Here is a 21,712-nt window from a genome sequence, read left to right as displayed (position 1 = left end):
AACTCACGTTGGAAGTCAGATGTGGCTTTCAGTGAATCGTCAGAATTCTCACACCCATCCACGTGTGTGACCTGACACACGCACACACATAAAGTGCTCAGCCCCCGCTGGCAGAAGCATGATTAGACATGAAGGGCCCTGACAGATGTTAACATTTTCCACTCCAAAGGCCAAGGCTTCAAAGTGATTCTGTACGTCTTCGTCACTATAGCATCGAAAGGGCCTCTTCTCTTCAAAAGTTATAATAGGATGTTACTTCTGCTCATGATTACAGGGTGAAAGAACAGTCTTCACTCCCTCCCCTCCTCTCACACACATGTTTTCTGTGGTAAAATGTTCAGGTCTGTAGGCCAGATCCAGGAGTGGCCCAGGTCTGCATGCTTGGAGCTGCTCCCTGTTTTCCTCTTTAGAGCAAATTCAGATCCACTTCCTGATGCTAAGGTGCCGTTTCTGAGGTGATTTGTTCAGTAGACACTGCCTGCCCACCATAGGTATACAGTTATAGGTGGTTGCTGTTCAGTAGCTAAATTGTGTCTGACCCTTTGTGACCCCATGAACTTCAGCACGCCAGGCTTCCCTGTCCTTCAACTCCTGGAGCTTGCTCAAACTCATGTCCATTGAGTCGATGATGCCATCCAACCATCTCATCCTGTCACCCCCTTCTCCTCCCACCCTCAATCTTTCCCAGCATCAGGGTTTTCTCCAATGGGTTGGCTCTTCGCATCAGGTGGCCAAAGTATTGGAGCTTTAGCTTCAGTCCTTCCAATGAATATTCAAAGTTGATTTCCTTTAGGATTGACAGGTTTGATCTCCTTGCAGTCCAAGGGACTCTCAAGAGTCTTCTCCAGCACTACAGTTCGAAAGCATCAATTCTTTGGTGCTCAGCCTTCTTTATGGTCCAACTCTCACATCCATACATGACTTCTGGAAAAAAACTATAGCTTTAACTATACGGACCTTTGTTGGCGAAGTGTACAAGAGATCATTTAGGGTTTAGCTTTTGTTGAAGGAGGACATAGACACAGCCCCTCACTTACCTGCTTGACAGCTGTTGGTGGGTCCCAGCTGCCAACAGCCATGCACAGACTCCTTAGCCTGCCTCCTGCAGCCTCTGTCATTTCCCTCAGCACCACTGCAGCATCCTCTGCCATCTTTATTTGCTTCTCTGACCCTTCTTGAGGGCCCAGGTCTCATTCTCCTGCTCTATGAAGCCCTCCCCGACCCTCCGGACTTGAGTTCCTTGAGCATCTTAAGACACTGAGATCTTGCTTCTTCCTCCTGCAGTTATTTATGTTTATGGTTTCCCAATCCAGAGCCATACACTCCATGGAGGGCAAGATTTCATCATATAGCTCTCTTGAGGCCCTTTGAATAAGGAGATGTACACATCCCCAAAGAAGGCATGCTGATAAGTTAGGCATTTAGGTTGGTTATCATCTGCTCATTTAATCAGAAGACATCTAGCAAGAGCAGTAATACCATACATTATTTCAAAGCACTTTCATGTCTTTCTGGGCATATTTGGGAAGTAGCAACACAGGACGGCTTTCTGTCATTCAACCTGAAATGATATATTGAGCAGGAAAAAAAAAAAAGTTAGGTGGAATGCATGAGGCCAACCAGCTGTCAGTGAGATTTCCCATCATCGCATGGAGTACCAGCAGCTAGAAGGCACCCTGGCAGTCAGTTCAGCCACCCACTTTATAATCCAGATGGAGAAACTGAGGCAGCAGGTCACACACATGTAATAAATGTGTCTGCAGGTCCAGGCTTCATGTATAAGATACAATCTACTGACCTCAGAGGTCTCTGTTTTCTGTTCTGCATGATTTTATGAAAAAAGTACAATCACCTCACTCAAATACCCAGCATGTTGATGGAGGATTATACATTTAAATGAGGCTGGGGAAGCAGATCTACTTGTGACACTAACCTTGCTGTTTCACATGTAACCTGATTCTGTGGATGATGGCAGCTTCTCTTTGCAAGGCTTGTTATAGAAACTGTGTTTGTGCCTCGTGGTAATTATCTCTGGGGAGGGTGGTGGAACAAGGGAGCAGGGTGTGGCTAAAGCAGAGTAGCCTACTGGACATGTAGAGTCCCAGGGTATCAGAAAGACCTGGATTTGAATTCCAGCTTTGACTTACTAGATAAGTTCTCTGTGTCCTCTGTTCCATCACCTATAAATTGGGGACAGTTACAGCTGTCGCCTGTAAATATGTTCAAACAACAGCCAATAGCAATTATATACTGACTGTTGGGATTGGAGGTGTAGTGTCTGTACTTTTTATGTTCTATATTTCTGCAGTCTCAATTTTTAGTAATGAGCACACATTGTTTCCTTAACCAGGAATAAAGCCATAAAAATTATTTTTTAAAACCAGCTTAGAGGATTCTTGTGAGATTGTAATATCTGGAAAACTGTTGAGTTCTTAGCGAGTGGAAGTGGAGGCTGTACCAGAGTTCTTGGTCCCTATGCCCACCTGTCCTGGGTCAGAGAAGCTGTTGTGCTGCTGCTGCTGCTGCTAAGTCGCTTCAGTCGTGTCCAACTCTGTGCGACCCCATAGACGGCAGCCCACCAGGCTCCCCCGTCCCTGGGATTCTCCAGGCAAGAATACTGGAGTGGGTTGCCATTTCCTTCTCCAATACATGAAAATGAAAAGTGAAAGTGAAGTCGCTCAGTCCTGTCCGACTCTTAGTGACCTCATGGACTGCAGCCTACCAGGCTTCTCCATCCATGGAATTTTCCAGGCAAGAGTACTGGAGTGGGGTGCCATTGCCTTCTCCGACAGAAGCTAGCATGTGACAGCATTTTTCCTCAGCTGTTAGTCCTGATACCCTGACCGTCTGAGTTGCCATTCTTTTTCTATATCAAATATGAGAGCTCATTTTACAGCTTGTCACAGAATTAGCAGAATTTTGTGTCTTCTCTTGCTGCCAATGTTTGTCTGCAGAGGGCTGTCAAATTTTCCTTGGTGTGGGCTGGTATGAGCCCTCAATCACAGAACCTAAATACTGATAACTTTTCTCCTTTTTAATTTTCAAAGGCTTTTAGTCTTTCTCCTTGACTTTGGGGAGTACTAAAGTGTGTTTGGAAATGTGGCCTTTCTGATGCTGAAGGCCGTCCCACAAGCCTCGTTTCCCGCCCACCCCACTTCACACAGGGCATCTCAAGTAACATACATCAAACCTTCGCTGTTAACACTTGGTGCTGGCGTACTGGCTTTCATCCTGAGAAAATAAATAAACCAAACCAAACCCACAGCACTTTAAAAACACTAATTAATCCTCACCACAGGCCTAGACTACACAGAAATGGCAAATCCCACTGCCCCAATTTTATGTTTGAAGAAATCAGAGTAAGCACCTTTTTTAAGGCTTCTCGGGGCCAGATAACAGAGGCTGACTTGAAGGGCTTGGGCCAGGCCTGCCTCTGGGAAATGGGTGTCTGGCCATGTGGTTACTTGCTCAAAACCTCACTTACATATCAGCTTAATTTTTTTCCCCCAAGGTTATGTTGACACCACACCCTCTCATTTCCAACTGACCTCTCATTTATTTGGTTACTTTTCTTTAATTCTGGTAGAGCTTAGAAATTTTAGCAATGGCTTCCAAGAGTAGCCTGACAATTCTAATTTACTCAAAGGTCGATGCTGATTTGGATACTCAGCACAGAAGTAGGCCACCCTCCAAGTCATCCCTTTCAGATCCAGCCCCTGTGCCCGCTCCACCCTCTACACTGAAGGCATCTTTGTAGCTGGATCTCTTCAAGTTTTGGGAATGTGCAGACTCTCTGCTTTCTCTCCCAGTCTAAACTAGGCATCTTTCTATCTCAGTCCCCTAGTCCCACAACCTATAAGGATAAAGATAGATGTATACTGTTCTTGAAATTGTCAACCATAGTATTTTGGAAAGACCTAAAACCTCACTAAATTTCATGGGACAAATCCAGTGCCGTTAAATTGTGGTAAGTTTACTTTCTAAATATTGATTAATCTGGTCAGATTTTTTAGGGGCTTTAGTAAAAGCCCTGCCTATGTAAAAGGCTGAAATGAAACTTTTAAAAACATTTCTGAGAAGTAAGCTGTAAAAAGCTGAGGATGTGGTCTGCTTTAAGTAACCTATAATGTAATATGTTGGGCTACCCAGGTGGCACTAATGGTAAATGGTGGCACTGCCTGCCAACGCAAGAGACATAAGAGATGGGGTTTGATCCTTGGGTCGGGAAGATCCCTGGAGGAAGTCATGGTAAGCCACTCCAGTATTCTTGCCTGGAGAATCCCATGGACAGAGCAGCCTAGAAGGTTACAGTCCACAGGGTTGCAAAGAGTCGGACACGACTGAAGTGACTTAGCGCACACACACGCAGTGTAAGATGTCAGTGATCAGTCATGGCATGTATAGAATAAAACCTGTTACTTCTGGCAGCGAATACCTAGAGAATAAATACATGGCCTCTGCTTCTGAAGAGCCTTTTGAATCAGAGGAAAGTATATATATAGGCCTAGGAAGTGACATTAACACAGTTATAAAATAAAGTAGCAACAAATGATAAGCGATAGAAATCAAATACATAGGCTCTAAGGAGAAAGGAAGAAATAATGAAAGGCATTTGGGGATGATTAGGGTAGATTTACTCAAAAAGCATAGCTTTAAATTTATTATCTCAACAACTTTGGTTTTATCTTTCTGGATTTTTATCATCTTCCTCTCCCATTAAAACACAAACTCCACGAGGGCAGACGGTTTCATCTTTCATATTCGTTGTTGTCCCTAAGCATCTGGAGCAGTGACACAACCAAAGAAATAGTCAAATAAATTTCCTTCTTTATTTAAAGAAAAATGAAAAAAGGAAAGACCTGGGAAAGACTTCAACAGATCCTTTAAAAAGAGATTAGATGTCAGAGGTACTTGATTTGTAAGAGCTAATGTTTGTTCATAAAGTAACACAAAAACTTTAGATCTGGCTTAATTAATAGCAGGCAAGCATCAGACACTAGTGTCTTTCCTAATCATGACAGGAAGTCATGATTATTTTGACCACTTATTCATTCCAGAGCCTTTCTTCTATATCATTTTATAAAAATTCCTTTCAGAAAATAATTTGGTCTTTATCTGACTTTCAGCTCCTTTCTCAAAAGAGAAAAGAAGAATAAAAGAGGAAAGAGAAAGAAACTCAGCTCAAGTACCACCCTCCCTTCTAATCATTTGCCTGAAATGTAAGAATTATTTGTAAGATAAATATGTCATTGAAAGAAAGTTGAGGATTGGATTTTGGTTATTTCTTGGACAAGGTAGAATGTAGTATCTGATTTCTGTTAACAACTAATGTTTAAATATTTTAATGTTAGAGACTGAAAAAAATCTAAACCTTTCTCTTTTCTCGTTCAACTGTATTTTCAAATTTATGTGAGGTTGTTTTTTTCTTAATCTTTCCTCAAATTATAAAGGACAGCATTTATCCTACATGAAGCTCAAATGAATATACATTCTTTTTAAATGAAAATATTGACAGTCTAAACCAAATTAGAAAAGAATGGAAAGAGATGTATTACATAAACCATCAGACACTTGGAAGAGCATGCAAGCAAATCTAAGAGCTGCATGTTTTTCATAATTTTATATTTTCCCTTTTAAAAGAAATTTCACTTTCCAGATTGTTGATGGTTTGGCAGCTCCACGGATGACATCAATTCTTCCACTGTGCAGTATCTGCTTTCTTTTAGATAACTTGAGGGCGCTTCATCAAGTTTTGGTGATTAAGTTGATTTTAAAAACCAACTGGGTTTGAGTTTAAATTCCCCTAACTGCTAAATCAAACACATTCTTGACCTTAGGCCTGCTTGTGCTGCTGCTGCTGCTGAGTCGCTTCAGTCGTGTCCAACTCTGTGGGACCCCAGAGACGGCAGCCCACCAGGCTCCGCCGTCCCTGGGATTCTCCAGGCAAGAACACTGGAGTGGGTTGCCATTTCCTTCTCCAATGCATGAAAGTGAAAAGTGAAAGTGAAGTCGCTCAGTCGAGTCCGATTCCTCGCGACCCCATGGACTGCAGCCCACCAGGCTCCTCTGTCCATGGGGTTTTCCAGGCAAGAGTACTGGAGAGGGATGAGGCCTGCTTGTAAGCACTCTTAAAAACTATATTGCACATAGACTGCTTTATTTATTGAAGGAGAAGTAAGCAAGTGAGAGAAAAACACACTTCTTAAAGTTCCTGATCATATCGGTCAAAATGCACTGTACTGTCAGTGTGGTACTCCAGCCATTCAGATGCTTTCACGCCAAGCATCCTCTTTTCTCTTACTTAATCTGACACCAAATCAAGAGGATAATCACCTTGGCAGGCATTGTTTTCCCACCTCAGAAATTACAGAGTGCCCTGAGCTCTAGTCTCTTTCAGCAATCAGGGACAGCTTCTGACCATCAGCAAGGCAGTGATGAAAAGATTAGACTAGAAGTTAGACTGTAATGGGGAAGAAGAAAGCAGTCTCTGAACAGTACTAACAACTTTTCCACATTGTCTAGGAAGTCACTTGTGACCATACTTGTATTCCAAAAGTCTGATCTGTCACCTGACCACAAACCAGTGCTTCTCAGATTAGAATAGGCATGTGGACCACTCAATTGAGTTGGGCTGGGCTGGGGCCTGCATTCAGTATTTCTAGCAAGCTCTCGGGTGGAGCCAATGCTGCTGGCTCTCTGACAATACTTTGAGTAGTCCCTAGTCTAGGAAGGCAGAGAAGGCAATGGCACCCCACTCCAGTACTCTTGCCTGGAAAATCCCATGGACGGAGGAGCCTGGTGGGCTGCAGTCCATGGGGTCGCACAGAGTCAGACACGACTGAAGTGACTTAGCAGCAGCAGTCTAGGAACGACTTTTACCGGATTTGAAGCTCAAGATTTATAATTTAAAATATTTGCATGAATATTTGATTGAAGACTAAATATTTTTTGTGTGAGATATGCAGTTAAAGACAGAGATACAAGACCTTAAATCTCAGACATGTTTTATAGGTCTTCATAAATTTCCCCCAAGTCCCTATTTAGGCTAACTGGACAGGAATTTACATTGCCTTTCTCATTATCTAGATGTCAATTGTTTTCCAATCCTAAAGTAATCCGGCGTTTAATGAAAAACATCCAAAATATATTTCAGCCAGTGAGGCATGAAGACTTTAGAGCTTATCTCAGAAACTTGGTTCCTTTCTCCCTTTGTTCCTGATGTTCTCATTCTGTCAACATTCAGGGGAAAAAAAAACTCAACCTTCCAAAATATGGTCATTAACTGAGCAACCACCCAGGAAGTGGTTCCCAGCCCTAGAATGAGGAAGCCAATTCTACTCCAGTTCTCTGAGACCCTCCCTGCTTGGGTTGCGGGTTCTGCCTCCTTCCAGGTTCTTCTCTGGTCTTGCAGGGTACTGGGGACGGGTACAGAGAAACTCCAGTGAGCCCAGGAGAGACTGTGTAGAGAAACTGGGAGTCTAAGCGTGCTATGTGGGAAGTAGGAAAGCTCCCCATGTTCATGGTTTTGTAAATGACTGAGAGGTTACTCTCAAGTGGCTTTTGACATGCATGCATCCATGTGGCTGGTCAAAGAAGTGGCTGGAACACCTGTTGCTCCGTCACCCTGTCTCCTAGGAACACAGAGCATCCTCACCCAGTGTTACTGTGTGAGCTTGTCATACATCCTGGTCTCAGCAAGTTCGTTTTCTTTTGTCACTTCTCAAAATTAGAAATACAGACGTGTCTACAACTTCAGGGCATCTGAAAACATATCTTGTCATCACATTTAGAGGGAAAGTGGTAGAATTTGATGTTCCTATAGTATTTTAAAGAAGAAAACCTATTCTTTTCTTCCCCATGAATTGATGCCTTTGTTTGGAACATCCTAAGAGGAATCAGTATAGTTTTCCTTTCAAGTGTTTAGAGACAGTACAAAATAGATAACTAAAGAGAACTGACTGTGTAGCACAGGTAACTTGACTCAATGCTCTGTGGTGACCTGGGAAGGAAATCTAAAATAGAGTGGATATATTAATATGTATAACTGATGTACTTTCGCTGTACAGCACAAACTAATGCCACATTGTAAAGCAACTATACTCCAATAAAATTTTTTTCTAAATGTTTAGAGATGGACACAAAATATTTTATGCAGTATATAAGAGAAAAAATGCAGAGTAGAAAATTTTGTGTTCATTATTACCTCAATTGCATACAAAAATATGGGCATTAAAATAGGACTAGAAGGAATATGCCAAAATGTTATGATGGGCCATTAGCTTTTGAGAGTGAGATTGCAGATGACTTTTATCTTTTTCATCCTGTTCAGTATAAGCCAAAATTTTTTTACAAGTTGTACTGTTACTCTTGCAATTAAAAAAAAAAAAAAAAAAAGGAACAACGAACAAGGAAACAGAGTAACACTGTGATCAGGCTGACAGGCCCTGAGCCTTAACCTCCTCACACAACATGCCTGAAGCTCTGTGCTGGGACTTGGGTCTGTATTTAATTGTTTGATATTTTTATGTGATATGGATCTGTGTACTGCCTTGGTGACAGGAATGCATTAAAGTGTCTCAGTAAAGACTGAACTCATCTATTTTTCCAAAATCCATATTTGATTAATTCTACAAAGGTCCAGGTCAAAGTTATTCCTCAAACCTCATTATTTTAATAAAGAAGCCCAAAGTTTCCACGTTTGCCAGGAAATTCATTATCATTGTAAAACAGCAAAAGGTCAAAAAATGTCTCCTTCCACAATCAAATAGCATATAAGAAAAATTTCTTATTCTCAACAATTCATTACCCCACCAGAACCAAGAGAAACCTATGACATTTGCTTCAGGGGAAATAAATGTTCCATAGATCATGGAGAAAAATGACAAACAAATTAATGAAAAACAAATACACTCCTGCAGTGTCCACAGCCATGCCAGACCAAACACAAGTCAAAGTCAGCTTCTATTCTCAGGTCTTTCCAGCTCTGAAGACGGACAGTTTCCATAATGGCATCAGCACTTTAGTTACAAAAAGCTGTACACACACCAAAGAAACACAAATTAAAGAAACATGCGGTGGAAAAACAGAAAGAGAAATTCTATCATTTCATGCATATTTAACTGTAGTGGGAAAGTCGTTGCTGGCAAAGCATTGTTGAAATCTTGACCTAATAAGTGGAAGTATTCTAGAAGTTATTCCCCACCCCCCTCGCCTTCATAATGCTTTATACAAAACTGTAACTTGACTGAAGTTAGCAGTGCTCAATTTTCCCACATCCTAAAAATTCCTTCCTTTAATTCTGCCTCATTCTGGCCAGCTTTCTCTTCATCTTTAAACTTTCTCAAGGAGTAGCGTACATGTTCTTTCTCTACATCGTCAATTTCCATTCATTTACAAATAGTTTAATTCTAACACCAAGTATATTTTTATTTTTAAAAAATACAAGTAGTACAAATAAAGCCAAAATTCATGTGATGCCCCCCAGCCTCACGCCCCTTCCCAGAGAAGACATCTGGTAGCAGTTTTGTCCTTCTGGACCACTGTCGATGTACATACTTAAATAGTAAGGACTTAATAGACTTATGTATATCTGTATATATATTGTACTTCATTTACATAAATAGTACTTTTTTGCTACTTTTTTTTTTTTTTTTTGGTACCCAACGATCTACCTTGGATATCTTTCCAGGTCAGTACATGTAAATCAGTGGTTTTTCAACTAAAAGCAATTTCTAGAAACATTTTTGATGGTCACAACCTAGGCGGAAGTGCTCCTGGCAGCCAGGGGTGCTGTTAAACACCCTCAAATGCACAGGCAGCCCCCCTTCACAAAGAATTTTTCACTCCAAGTATCAATAATGCCAACATTAAGAAACCCTGATACGAATCTACTTATTTTAACCATGCATTGTATTCTGCAGTTTCTTTCACCAGTCACGTAACAATGTACATTTAGATACATTTTTAAAAACTTTAATTGTACTGTAGTTGCTTTATAATGTTTTAATTTTGCTGTACAGCTCAGTGATTCAGCTGAACATACATATATTCTTTTTTATATTCTTTTCCATTATGATTTATCATAGATGAATTATTTAAGGTATACTGATTTATGCCCATTAGTGAGTGTTTCTCCCACTGACTTTTCACTCAGCTCCAATATGCTTTCTCCCCCAAATACCTGCTAGGTCACCAGTAGCTTCCTAATTTCCCAATCCCTTGGCTTCTTTTTTGGGTGAGGCCACTTGGCCTTTCTGTGACATTTGTCCAGGCCCATCCCCCTTCTCCGGGAAGCATGCCCCGCCCCACCCAAGGCTCCGCCCCACCCAAGGCTCCGCCCCCACCTAAGGCCCCGCCCTCACCTCCCTGCTTCCTGCTGCCTTGCTGGTTTCACTCTCCCTGGATGGCCAACCACCACTTCCTGAGCTCCAACGGCCGTCAAGCCACAGTGCTTGGCGTCGGTGATGTGAAGATGGACTGAGAAGGTCCCTGCCCTGGAGACCCCTGGTCTAGGAGGCATGTACAGGAGTTGTACAAAGTGAGACATGCCCTAATCAGAGTGTAGGATAAGCCTGCTGAGTGACTGAATAGATGATTAAAGTGTCAAAGATTTTAAAGGACAATAGAAAATGTTTTCCCTTCACGGGTTAGAATTTACTGCATATTTTATCTTCATGACTGCTTCTCCCACCACATAGATTTAAAAAAATAAATCAAGAAAAAGCCTTTCCTCCCATTTTCCCACCACCGCTCTTTTTTTTCCCCCTGCTTTGAAACGGCAACTGCACTGTTTCATATTTGCTCTTCGGGGAACGCGCCTGGCCTTGGCCACAGCAGAGAAAAGATCAAATTAGAGAGCAAGCCCGCCTGCTGCAGGGGGGAAGTGAGACTGGTCCTCCCTCTCCTTCTGGAGCCTCCTTCCCCTCCCCCGTTTGTTCTTTACAGACTCTTGGGACTGTGAGGCCATCACCTCCCTCTAGCCCCTCACTCTTGCGAGGGGTCTCTGGGAGCTGGCAGAGTGCTGCTGCTGTCTGACCCTTATTTCCCTGGATCAAGGAACTTTAAGCCCCTACCTGAAAGCTGACAGCAAAGCAAAGCTCCCCCATAAATCCAGTTCATTGCTCCAGGTGGACTCCTTAAGCATGGACTGAATGGTCCCTGGGTTGGCCCTGAGAAACACAAAGATCAAGGGGCCATGGCTGTGTCACTGAGGAGCCGGAGGAAATGGTAGGTGGGGGGCACATATAAGCAGCCACTTAGAATGCAAGGCAGAATACAAGTAGCCCTACAGAGAGGACTGAGCCAAGTTGGTTAAGGAGAAAAGCGGGGAGGGGATTAGTTATGACGGGATCAAGCAAGGCCCTTGAAAGTCATTTCCCCTCTCTCTTAGAAGTATGAGCAGCTTTGTTTGATGGATTCTTTCAGTTTGAACACAAGGGAAGTAGGATTTTGGAAAGGAGGGATGACTCGTCAAGAGAACTAGACTCTAGAATGCGGTTCTACCGAGCTCCACATATATAGTTTGGGTAAAGCCCTGAACCTTAGATGCGGGAGTTTTTGTTTTTGTTATTCAGTCGCTGTCATGTCCAATTCTCTGCGACCTCATGGACTGCAGCACACCAGGCTTCCCTGTCCTCCACTATCTCCCGGAGTTTGCTCAAACTCATGTCCACTGAGTCAAGGATGCCATCTAACCATCTCATCCTCTGTTGCCCCCTTCTCCTGTCCTCAGTCTTTCCCAGCATCAGGGTCTTTTCCAATAAGTGGGATTTTTTTTTCTTACATACTTATCTCAAGTCTTAATAAAAAATAGAGTCATCTTTGCCCCCAGATACTCAAGTCTGAACAGCCCTGGTTGTATGTCATGGATCTTAGTCTGACTCATTTCCATTCAAGACCATTTTGTGCAAGTCATATTATCTAATTCTGAAAGGCACACCCACTGATCAGATCTGTGTAGAAGTTCTGTAGGGCTCTATTTGTATTTCTGATTCCTTAAGTTGAAGCCAGGTGGGGTCCTGAGTACATGAAGGACAAAGCTGGGGCAGAGACTTTTCTTGTAAAGTACAAGTCCTGCTAGGCAGATGGCAGAAAGGAAGCTCTGACAGATGTGTGGGTTTGTGGAGGGCAGCCCTAACAGACAGAACGAAACAGTTGGTCGAGTGGCTCAGTGAACCAGGAAAACAGTAGTAAGAAGCAGGGCTGGAGTTTGCTCCTGGTCTATGAACATCCATTCTCTATCTCCCCAAGTCGAGAAGTACGTGAGCTAGAGTCGGGAAGCACGTGGGGCCTGGCTCCAGACACTCCCAGAGGGCTGCTGGGCTCACTTCCTGTTTCTGTGTAACCAATGACCACATACCCCCAGCTCTAGACAGCACCCATTTATTATCTCCCAGTTCTCGAAGTCAAGAGTCAGGTAGGCTGAACTGGGTTCTCTATGTAGAGTCTCACCAGGCTGCAGTTGCGGTGAGAGTCAGTCTGCCCTGGCCCCTGCAAGCTTGCAGGGAGGCTCTGCCCTCCACTCTCAAGGTCAGTGGCAGAATGCGGTTGCTTGTAGCTGTAGGACTGAGGTCCCAGTTCTCCCCGCAAGGTGTTCCCAGCTTCTAAAGCCCATTCTCACGTCTTTGCCCTGTGATTCCAGAGCCAGAAAGAAACTTCCTCTAGCTGAATCCCTTTCGGGGCTGAAATCTCTGATCTTGCTTCTGCTGTGAGCCAGAGAAATCTCTGCTTCTAAAGGGCTTGTGATTCACTTAGGCCACCCAAATCATCTTCCTCTCTTGAAGTCACTGATTAGTGACCTTCATCACATCTTCCCTTTTGCCATGGAAGTCACATAATCCTGGGAGTAAGGCCAGGGGCAAAGGTCATGGGGCTTAGGATTCCAGCAAGCACCACTGCCCAGGGTATGGTTCCATCTGACCTTGAAATGATACCTGGAGATCCAGGGCCTCAGGCCCAAAAACTTTCACGTTTTAGGGGTGAAAGTGGTGGTGAGTAACACAGAAAGGAAGTGTTCTCCAGGAGGCAAATTGAGAAGGACTTTTGGAGGCAGAATCAGAGGAGGAATTCGGCTCCAGCATGTTTGCTGAGAAGGTTTTTTGAGAGGCCCTGGAAGCATTAGAATAATGAAGGACAACATGGGGTCCCTGCCGTTTCAGAATCCACAAGCTAGTACAATTATGAGATCTCTCCTAGACTGGACATCCTGTCCTGACCAAATGTGTACCTCGAGAAAGCTGCAAAACTTCAGGAAAATGCTTTTAATATTTTACCAACCTACCTGAGTGACCACTGCTGCTGCAGCCGCCTCCAACTTTCTACTAAAGGGAGTCACTCAGGCCCTGAGAAATAGGGACTTCAGAGCCAAGGCTGTGGTTCTGAAAGGGCCCCAAGGCCTCAGGGTGCTCCGGCAGAAATGGCAGCAGACCAGGGCCAAAAAGCCTCACATTACAGGGAAAGGGCCTTTATGGAGGAAAAGGGGTCCCAGGAGGCTACCTTGCTCAGATCCATCATAAACTATCAAAGGTGGGTAGTGCCCTGTGTTATTTCAAAATATCTCCAGAGTCGTGAATTCCTCAGCCTCCCTCATAAGGCCACAGTTCTTTATTTTACCTTTTCCCAATGCGTAAATTCTTTCTGCTTTTTTCATTCCTCTGTGGAAACAAAAAGCAAGTCCTTCACACTGGTTTCACAATAATATGTCATATATAGCTTTCTTCTGAGCATTCAGATAACTAATGTTTGGAACTTTTCTTATTACTCAGTAGAATCTGGACCTGGGCAAAAAGTCAGATAAAAATGGAGCTCTGGAAAAGCTATCTTCAGGAAAATGTGGGAGCAAGGGTAGTAGGTCAGATGCTTTCTGCTCCCTTCCCCTTTTTGACAGGCTGCCGGGTGCCGTTTTGTAGGTTGCTAACTGAACAAGGCCCTGTGTCTCCTCCATCTGCCAAGTTATGCTTCTTGGCCCAGAAAGGGCATCTTATTCTAATTTAAGTAAGGTACTCTGTAAACTTGTTGGGCCCTGCCCTTTGCACCTGCTCTCTTTATCTTGAGCTTGTGAGCCACAGTGAATTAGGTGACAAGTAATCAATCTCTTAGACAGAAAGCAGGGAAGGGGCAGTGGAGACAAGAAGGAAACCCACGGAAACAATTCTTAGGAGGAATCAATAGGAAAAGGCAGGGAGATGGGAAAGAGGTGGTCAGTCATAGCACCTCCTAATTAGAAGTTTAGGAAACATGGTTTGCTCTGTTCAGCAACCACAGACTAGAAAATAAGCACTGTTTGTACAATAACACTTCATGTTCAGTCAACTTCATAATTGCATTGTGATTAAGCTGATAGATGTAGAATTAAGCTGAATGTCTTGAATGTTACCTTTTTTGTTTAGTTTGTTTGTTTGCTTCTATTGTTGTTTCGGTCTGGTTTGGTTTAGTGTGGGCCCTTGGGATACCTTTGTATATTCCACAAACACTTCTTGGTACTGATTATGTTCACAGCACTCTCCTAGTTCTTACATATAGTCCTCGTATAGAGTGGTGGTCAATCTGTAGAGTACCTAAAAGTCACCTAGGCAACAGGTTAAAAATGCAACTTTCTGGGCCCTCCCTCCATACAGCTGCAGCATCTCTGAAGCTACAGTTTGGTCAAACACTCAGGCAGTTCCAGAGATACAAGGACAACCCTTTGAGAAAGGTTGCTAGAGGGATGAAAAGAGTATAACCCAGAGTTCCATGTCCTCAAAAAGCATGTCAGGGAAGTAAAATGTAGACATATCTCAAGATTAATAATACACAACAGTGGATGCTAAAGAACTAGATGAGTAATAGAGAAAATAGGTAATAGGCGAGATATCGTATGGGGAGAAGAATATTCCTAAACAGAATTTTCAGAAGATTTCAAAAAAGAGATTGGATTTCAACTGGGCTTTTAATAGAGGGAAGAGGGCATTTCAGGTGGGGGAAATAGGTGAATAAAGGCATTGCAATCTCATGCGGTGACAGCTCAAAGCAACTTAAGGGACACTGGACTGGTATCCCCTCAATGCATCATTGGTGATCCCTCTTGAAACCACAGCCTCATTCTTCTTCCTTATTAGGCTGTTTTTAAGAATCCTTCATAAGAGGTTGCAATGTACATGTAAAGAGAGATTAATCCATGTTTAAATATATGCATGAGTTATGTATAATTTCAGCCTGATTTAAGTGTCTCTATTGTTGAAAAATTATATGGATTCCAAATGGCATCCGATTATTAAGTTCAGATGCCAGAGCCTTTCATTAACAGTGAACTTTTGGGGGGTGTACTTTTTTGGCTTTGTATACATTCCTTCAGAAGTGGTAGGCCTACAGACATCTCAAGCTACAGTGCCAATCAGTGAAATAATGGAAATGGTCACAAAATTAGATGTGAAGTCATTCTCTCAACCTTTGGCAGTGTGGAGCCTTTGTTTATTCACATACCCCATATCTGCAGTTCACTTTTTTTAAATGGATTACCAGCCCAAGTGTTTTGATGGGAGAGTATTTATACTTGTGTTTTGTAGTTCTTTCTCACTCAATTAATTTTGAAAATCAGAACACAATTTCAGAATATATATTTATTCAAATCAGAAGGAAATGAAGAGAATTCTCTCTTTTGCTGATACTCATGATAAATACAAAATGAGGAAAATAGATAGTTGTATAGTATTGCATGACTCTAAAGTACAAGTCACTGCCATGGGTTTTTTTAAGTGATAAATAAATGTTACATGGCTTTAGCTAGAGAGTGTATCGAAAGTTTAATATTTATAACTGCACGGATAGAAAAACTGTTAGTGGAGATAAATTTATTTATTCTTTACAGGTACACTCATAACTTGTCAACTTTTAAAAATCACCAATTATTATTCTATTCATGTGTGCCCAGGACAATTCTGAGCTCTCTGAGCTACAGCTAATACTATATTGTGTGAGTGATAGTGTGTGTGTGTGTGTGTGTATTTGAAGAAACTGTTCTTATGACTTTGCTTCTAGAATGTGACCATGTCAAATACTTGGGATTACTTTAATCATAATTAGCATTAATTTCTAGCAAACTGATCTTGACTGTTACACAGCCATTCTCAATCTATTACATATATGTGTGTATGTCTGCGTGTTTGTATGCACATGGACAATTTTTTCACATATGCATCATATTCTAAGTTTCCTTGAACAGCTTTCCCAGCCTGGTTTCACAGTGATTGCTCATTTAAGAATTGGTCTGCTCTCTCTTCTCCTCACTGGAAACACTTTTCTCTCAAGCAAGGTGGGTGCCTCCCAGGACACTCTGCTTTCCTTCCTGTCTTGGTTCCTACGCTGTTGTTTGTGCTTCTTTTGCGCATTTCCCAGGATCTAGCAGACAGCAGAGCACATGTCTACTACTCTGTAAATTCTGTCCTGTACCTTGGCAGGCTTTGAGTCCCCTTCCTATTTCCAAATTAATTAGCTTGTGGATCCCAATATACAGACACACATGCACAGGCCCCTGGTGTACTCCTTCCTGCTCACAAGGATGTGACTTCTTTCTCACTGCTTGAACAGTGGATCTCAATTCACAGCTTCCAGACAGTACATGGCCAAAAATTCTAAATATTTAATCTCTGGTGCAGGTTGAGTACAGTTGGCTGATATCCTTTCAGTTAAAAAAAATGTAGATGAAGTATGAATATACTGCTAGGTTTTCATCTGCATTAATAACTAGTATTTTCCAGATACAATGTTTCTGCATTTTCAGGGACACAGTCTGATCAAGATTCTGTACAGTATTCACTGCTTCACACAATATGCAATTCCTGAGATAACTATATAATTTTGAATGCTGAAAAGTTTGCTTTTCCCTCTCACACATCTGTTTTGCTTTATGCAAGAGAAATTTCTCATGCCAGAATGACTTTCAGTGGATGTAGGCAATCTGCTTTATGTTGAGCCTCTGCAATTCACAGATGCAAATGTTTAAAAAGCAGTGAGGTTAACATAGTTATTTCTCCATCTGAAACGTCCCCAGTCACTACTTTTGTCCTTAAAAAAAAATCTTATTGTGTTATAAATCCATTGTGTGTAATTCTTATAGCGTTGCCTCATAATTCTCCTGTAAGAATTGAATTAACTCTTCAGTGGCCTCCTAGGATGAATTTCAAGGTCCTCCTAGTTTATATTGCTAGTTCCACTGTGTCTTCTTAATAGAACTTAGGTTCTTAGGAAGAGAATAAGGGATGTAGTTTCATTACCCAGAACAGAATCCCATTAACCAAAAGAGCCACCCCCTAAAAGTTTAACCTTATTAATGTGTGCCCTTTGTTATTAAATCAACAAATATTGCTTTACTCTGCAAGGAAGTATGAGCAAGGCAAAGATAATATATGGATGCCCACCTCAGGAAATGTGCAGTCTAGCTGGACAGATGAACCCTAAAATAACAGACAGACAGTGCATGCTGAGAGTCAGCTGTCCTTCTTTTCTGCCCCAGAAGAAGGGAGAGCCCTCCGCTTGTCACACCCAGTGCTCCAGGCACATGCTCCAGACCTTAAACTGAACCCAGCCGTTCAGGGCCTGAATTTTCCACAGCAGTGTACCTAACTTTTCTGGTATAGCTAAGTTGTTGTATGGTATAAAGCCTTTTACATGGTAAGAAGTATGTTAACAGTTGGTCAAGCATTCAAACCTTTGAGAGCTTGAAAGAGATCTAACCACAATCATTTTCTGATACAGTGGAACATGGGAGTGTCTGGTGGTTGAAAGTTCCTGAAACTCTCAAAGCACAGGAAAGCCGAGTGCACATTCTGGTTGAAGATGTTTGATGGAGTCCCTGGTGGCAGTGACTGTTTGCAGAAGGAAGCTCTTATGTTTTCTGAAAACACATCCTCAAGAAAAGCTTGAAAGCCATTCCATGCTAATGCAGTTGAGTGATTGAAGGTACAGCTCTATTGATGTCTAGGATTAGAATGGCAGAGTGCATCCCCCAGAATATGAGCTCACATGGAAAAAACCAGACAAAATCCACCCTCCACCCCTACCCCCACCAAACTGACTGTTGGCAGAAACCTGGTTTGCTTTTTGAAACCGAATGTAGGTTTCCAAATTCTCTAGACAATCTCTTTCCGAAGCAAATGAGAAACAAATATCTCAAAGGCACCAGCTTCATGATTTTAGTTCAAAGAGTTTTCACTGTGCTGTTTCTGTCTTTTCATAACTAGGCTTTCCCTGAAATTCTTGTACCAATGGTCCTAGAAATTCATGGAATCGGAGAGCTGGTTTGGGACGCAATTGGAATCACTTCCATTCTTACTTCCCCTCCTGCCCCGACTCCCTGCATAACAGGCTCTGTCTGTGCCCATCTCCAAAAGAGAAATGACTGTCCTACTCGGAGCACTTGCAGGAGAGACAGATTGACATTCTGCCTCTGTAGGGAGATGGGGGGTGGGGGAGGTGAGGCATGGGGTGACAGGAAGTTGGAGGAGTGAGTAGAGATGAGGAGAGCAAGTTTGCAAAGGGTAAGCTGGGGAGCAGCGCCTTTTCTTCTGAGACAGCAGATGGACCACTGTCTTCCTGATCCAGGGTCCAGGGCAGAGCTCGCCATGCCAGCTTCCTAGATTGAGGTTTTGAAGGGAAGCAAGGGAAATGGACAAGGGATGATGCTTAAGCCCTGCTTGTACAGTCGACACCTTCCAACATCCCAGCGGGTGCCAACATCCCACTGCTACCCTCTGAGACCCAGGGTGCTAGAGTCAGCTGAAATCACAGGGCCAGACAGCTGGCCTGGGGCTTAAGGTATACATCAGTGGGATGGGGTTCAGGGCCAGGCCCACAGGCCTGCTGAGTGGGGAGCAAGGCAGGCCCCAGGCCTCACAGACAGGTTGCCAGGACGTGGCTGTCAGAGCTGGATCCCAGGGGCAAAAGCCTGCAGACAGCAAGTGTGGCCAAATGCCCGGTACCAAAGAGCTGCAGAGTTGCTCCTCATGGCTCTGCCATCTCCAGCTGAAGGCAAAGAAGTACTACTCACATGGGAGCTGAGCCAGACCTAACAGCCCCTACTCTCCTCCCCAGACATTGTCCAGAATCACTCATGTCCTTGTTTGTTCCTCATTTGTTCCAGCTCTTTCTGGGGACTGGCCCTCGGTGTAGACATAGGAGAGAGTCACCCAGGATCCATGCTGAAAGGTCTATCACCAGATGCTTCTCCTGCTGCCTGGAAGTGGGCCCTAAATCCTCTCCGTAAGACTTGCCTCCCCGATGAGCATCCCTCAGTGAGAGCTCGGTGCTGCTGCCGATAGAGCCAGGCCCGAGTCCACCCTGCAGAGGACCCCAAGTGGGGCCCAGCCACGGGGTCCAGGCCTATTTCCTGACCTGCCCACCACTGGCTCTCCTTCTCAGCCATGCTGTGTTCTTCCTTTCCCCCCAAAGATGCCATATGCTTTCCTGCCTTTGAGCATTTCCACATGCTCTTCCTTTTGCCTTGACTGCCCTTTCTTGCCTTCCTCTGCCTGATCCTTTGGGATCCAGTTCAGACATAACCTTCCTCAGTAAAACTTTCTCCACCAACACCACCACCTCCTTTTCTGGTAGAATTAAGTCCTCGTTGCTCCTTCCTCAGTGACCACTCACCATCTATATGTACCTCTAGCCCTTTATGGCAGGCTAGTTCATGCACGTTTTTGGTTAGATTCCAAACATCTCAAAGACAGGGACCTGAATGTCTGTCCATTCATCTTTGTGTTCCCTCCCAGCAAAAAGATGGTAATTTACACATCTTATTGCAAATCTGTTTGTAATTTACCCAGAACCTGGTTTGTGATTTACACCTCTTATTGTAATTCTGTTACCTGAGATGCGAGCCTTTAGCACTCATTAACATTTTAGCTCTGACTCATTGAGAAAGTCAAAAGCAAGGGCAAGTGGAATTGCTAATATTTATGCCTTTCTATGTGCTGCCTTCATCTCACTCCACATCCACCAGGAGGGTCAGCCGGGACATCACTGGCCCTGCAGAGAGGGAGTGGACAAGGGGGGCGGGTTCCCTCCAGTAACACTGCAGAAGGGGTGGGGATGTCAGCCAGTTCTGAGAGCTGAGCTGAGCTGTCCTGGAGATGGAGAAATTGGTCCCTGGTGGCCTTCCAAAGTATTGGGCTTTCTGAAGCTGCCCGTGGCTCAGGAAATCAGGTCAAGGCTTTCATGGGAGCGCTTCTCTGTGCTGGGAGGTATAAATGCAGCATGAGGTGAGTCTCCCTCCGCCCAGTACAGGCTGTGCTCTGCAAGCATGTGCTCAGAGCCAGCTACGCACACAAGGACGTTTCCTAGGACAATGCCCTCCTGGCCGCCCTGGAGCTGATGCAGGCCTTGTCAGAAAAGTGGCTTAAAAACGAGGCAGAGTCAGACATTTGAAAACTAACTGATGTCATAGTCCGTTAATGCTTCGTAACAAAGTAGCGCACGCTAGGTGGCTTATAAACAGCAGACATTTGTTCCCCACAGTCCTAGAGCAGGGAGGTCCCAGTTCAGGGTTCTAGAAGGTCACGGCCTGGTGCAGGCCTGCTTCCTGACCACAGCCGGGCCTCTCCCTGTGCCCTACGTGGTGAAAGGGGAAGAGATGTCTCCAGAGTCTCTTTTATAAGGGCACTAACCCCATTCATGAGGGCTCCACCCTCTTGGCTTAAGCACCTCTCAAAAGCCCTGCCTTTTAATACCATCATCTTTTGGGGGATAGGATCTCAACATGTGAATTTTGAAAAGACATAAACAGTCTTTTCAAACACCCCGACCACAGCACTGGATATGTGAAGCTATTAGAGAATTAATGTTCTAGGAAACATTGTTCATCTTTGGCCATTAAGTTATTAAAAATGTGATTATAGAATTGTGATTATGCTTTTTTTTTAAAGAACCCTTGTCTTTTATAAAAATATATTAAAATATTTATAGGTAAATGTTATGATGGCTGGGATTTGCTTTGACACAGTGTAGGAAGGAGGGGGAAGCAGGTGAATATGGAAGGTTGGTCACAAGTGGACACATGCTAGAGTTAGGTGCCTTGGTGCTTGTTATGCTGTTCAGTCTGTTCTTGTGTATGTTTGAAATTTTTCATAATAGGATTTTTCCAAAGCATTTAGGGAAAAAAGAGGTGGAAATAAGGTTACTGTGTTCTCATCCCCTCAATTCTTGGATTCTCTTTATTATGTCTCTTTGCCTCATCCAAGATCACCTCTGAGGGTTAGAGAAGAGGACTGAAGTTATTGGCTTCTCCAGCACCTTCTTAAGCGGCCTTACTTCAAGCTTCCCAAGCATGTTTAAGGCCTTTGTAAAGAAATTGCTTTTCCTCCCCACCTTGGTCAGGTGGAGTTGGGGCAGCCCTGAGTCCTGGACAGTAGGTCAGCACTGGGCCTCACCTCCTGCTGAGACTCAGCACTTACCTCTCCCTGGAGTTAATGGGAGAGATGCCTTGTTGATGACAGGTTATGGAAGAGAAATGTACCCCTTCATTGTACCTGTATCCCAGGGGAGCTGGCAAGGGTACTATTTCTAAGAAAGACCCCTCTTTCATGGGCCTAACTCTGCTTGGAAGCCAACTGATGAATATGTGTTATCTGATAGAGCCTGGCGACCACCAGCCACGTAGGAGCAGACAGGGTGGAGGGCAGGCTCAGCACTGAATTATTTAATCTCTCAAATGTTTCCATTTTGTCTTCCTCCACAGACT

General features: G+C 43.5%; 1 protein-coding gene across 2 annotated transcripts in view; it reads left to right on the top strand.

The window, feature by feature from the left end:
- Positions 1-21,712, top strand: part of ARSB (arylsulfatase B) — a 183,940-nt gene that overhangs the window by 127,981 nt on the left and 34,247 nt on the right. Inside the window, exon 7 of one of the 2 annotated variants that reach the window (XM_070377261.1) lies at positions 5,127-5,219. The exons of the other annotated variant lie outside the window; for it this stretch is intronic. Within the exon in view, the coding sequence (XP_070233362.1) occupies positions 5,127-5,219 (93 nt within the window). The remainder of the gene's footprint in view (positions 1-5,126; positions 5,220-21,712) is intronic. 2 annotated transcript variants of the gene reach the window in all.

The sequence above is a fragment of the Bos mutus genome, chromosome 10, assembly GCF_027580195.1.
Source record: "Bos mutus isolate GX-2022 chromosome 10, NWIPB_WYAK_1.1, whole genome shotgun sequence".
NCBI classification, from domain to species: Eukaryota; Metazoa; Chordata; class Mammalia; order Artiodactyla; family Bovidae; genus Bos; species Bos mutus.
The sequence above is the reverse complement of the archived record's forward strand: the minus strand, read 5'-3'. Positions and strand labels throughout refer to the sequence as shown.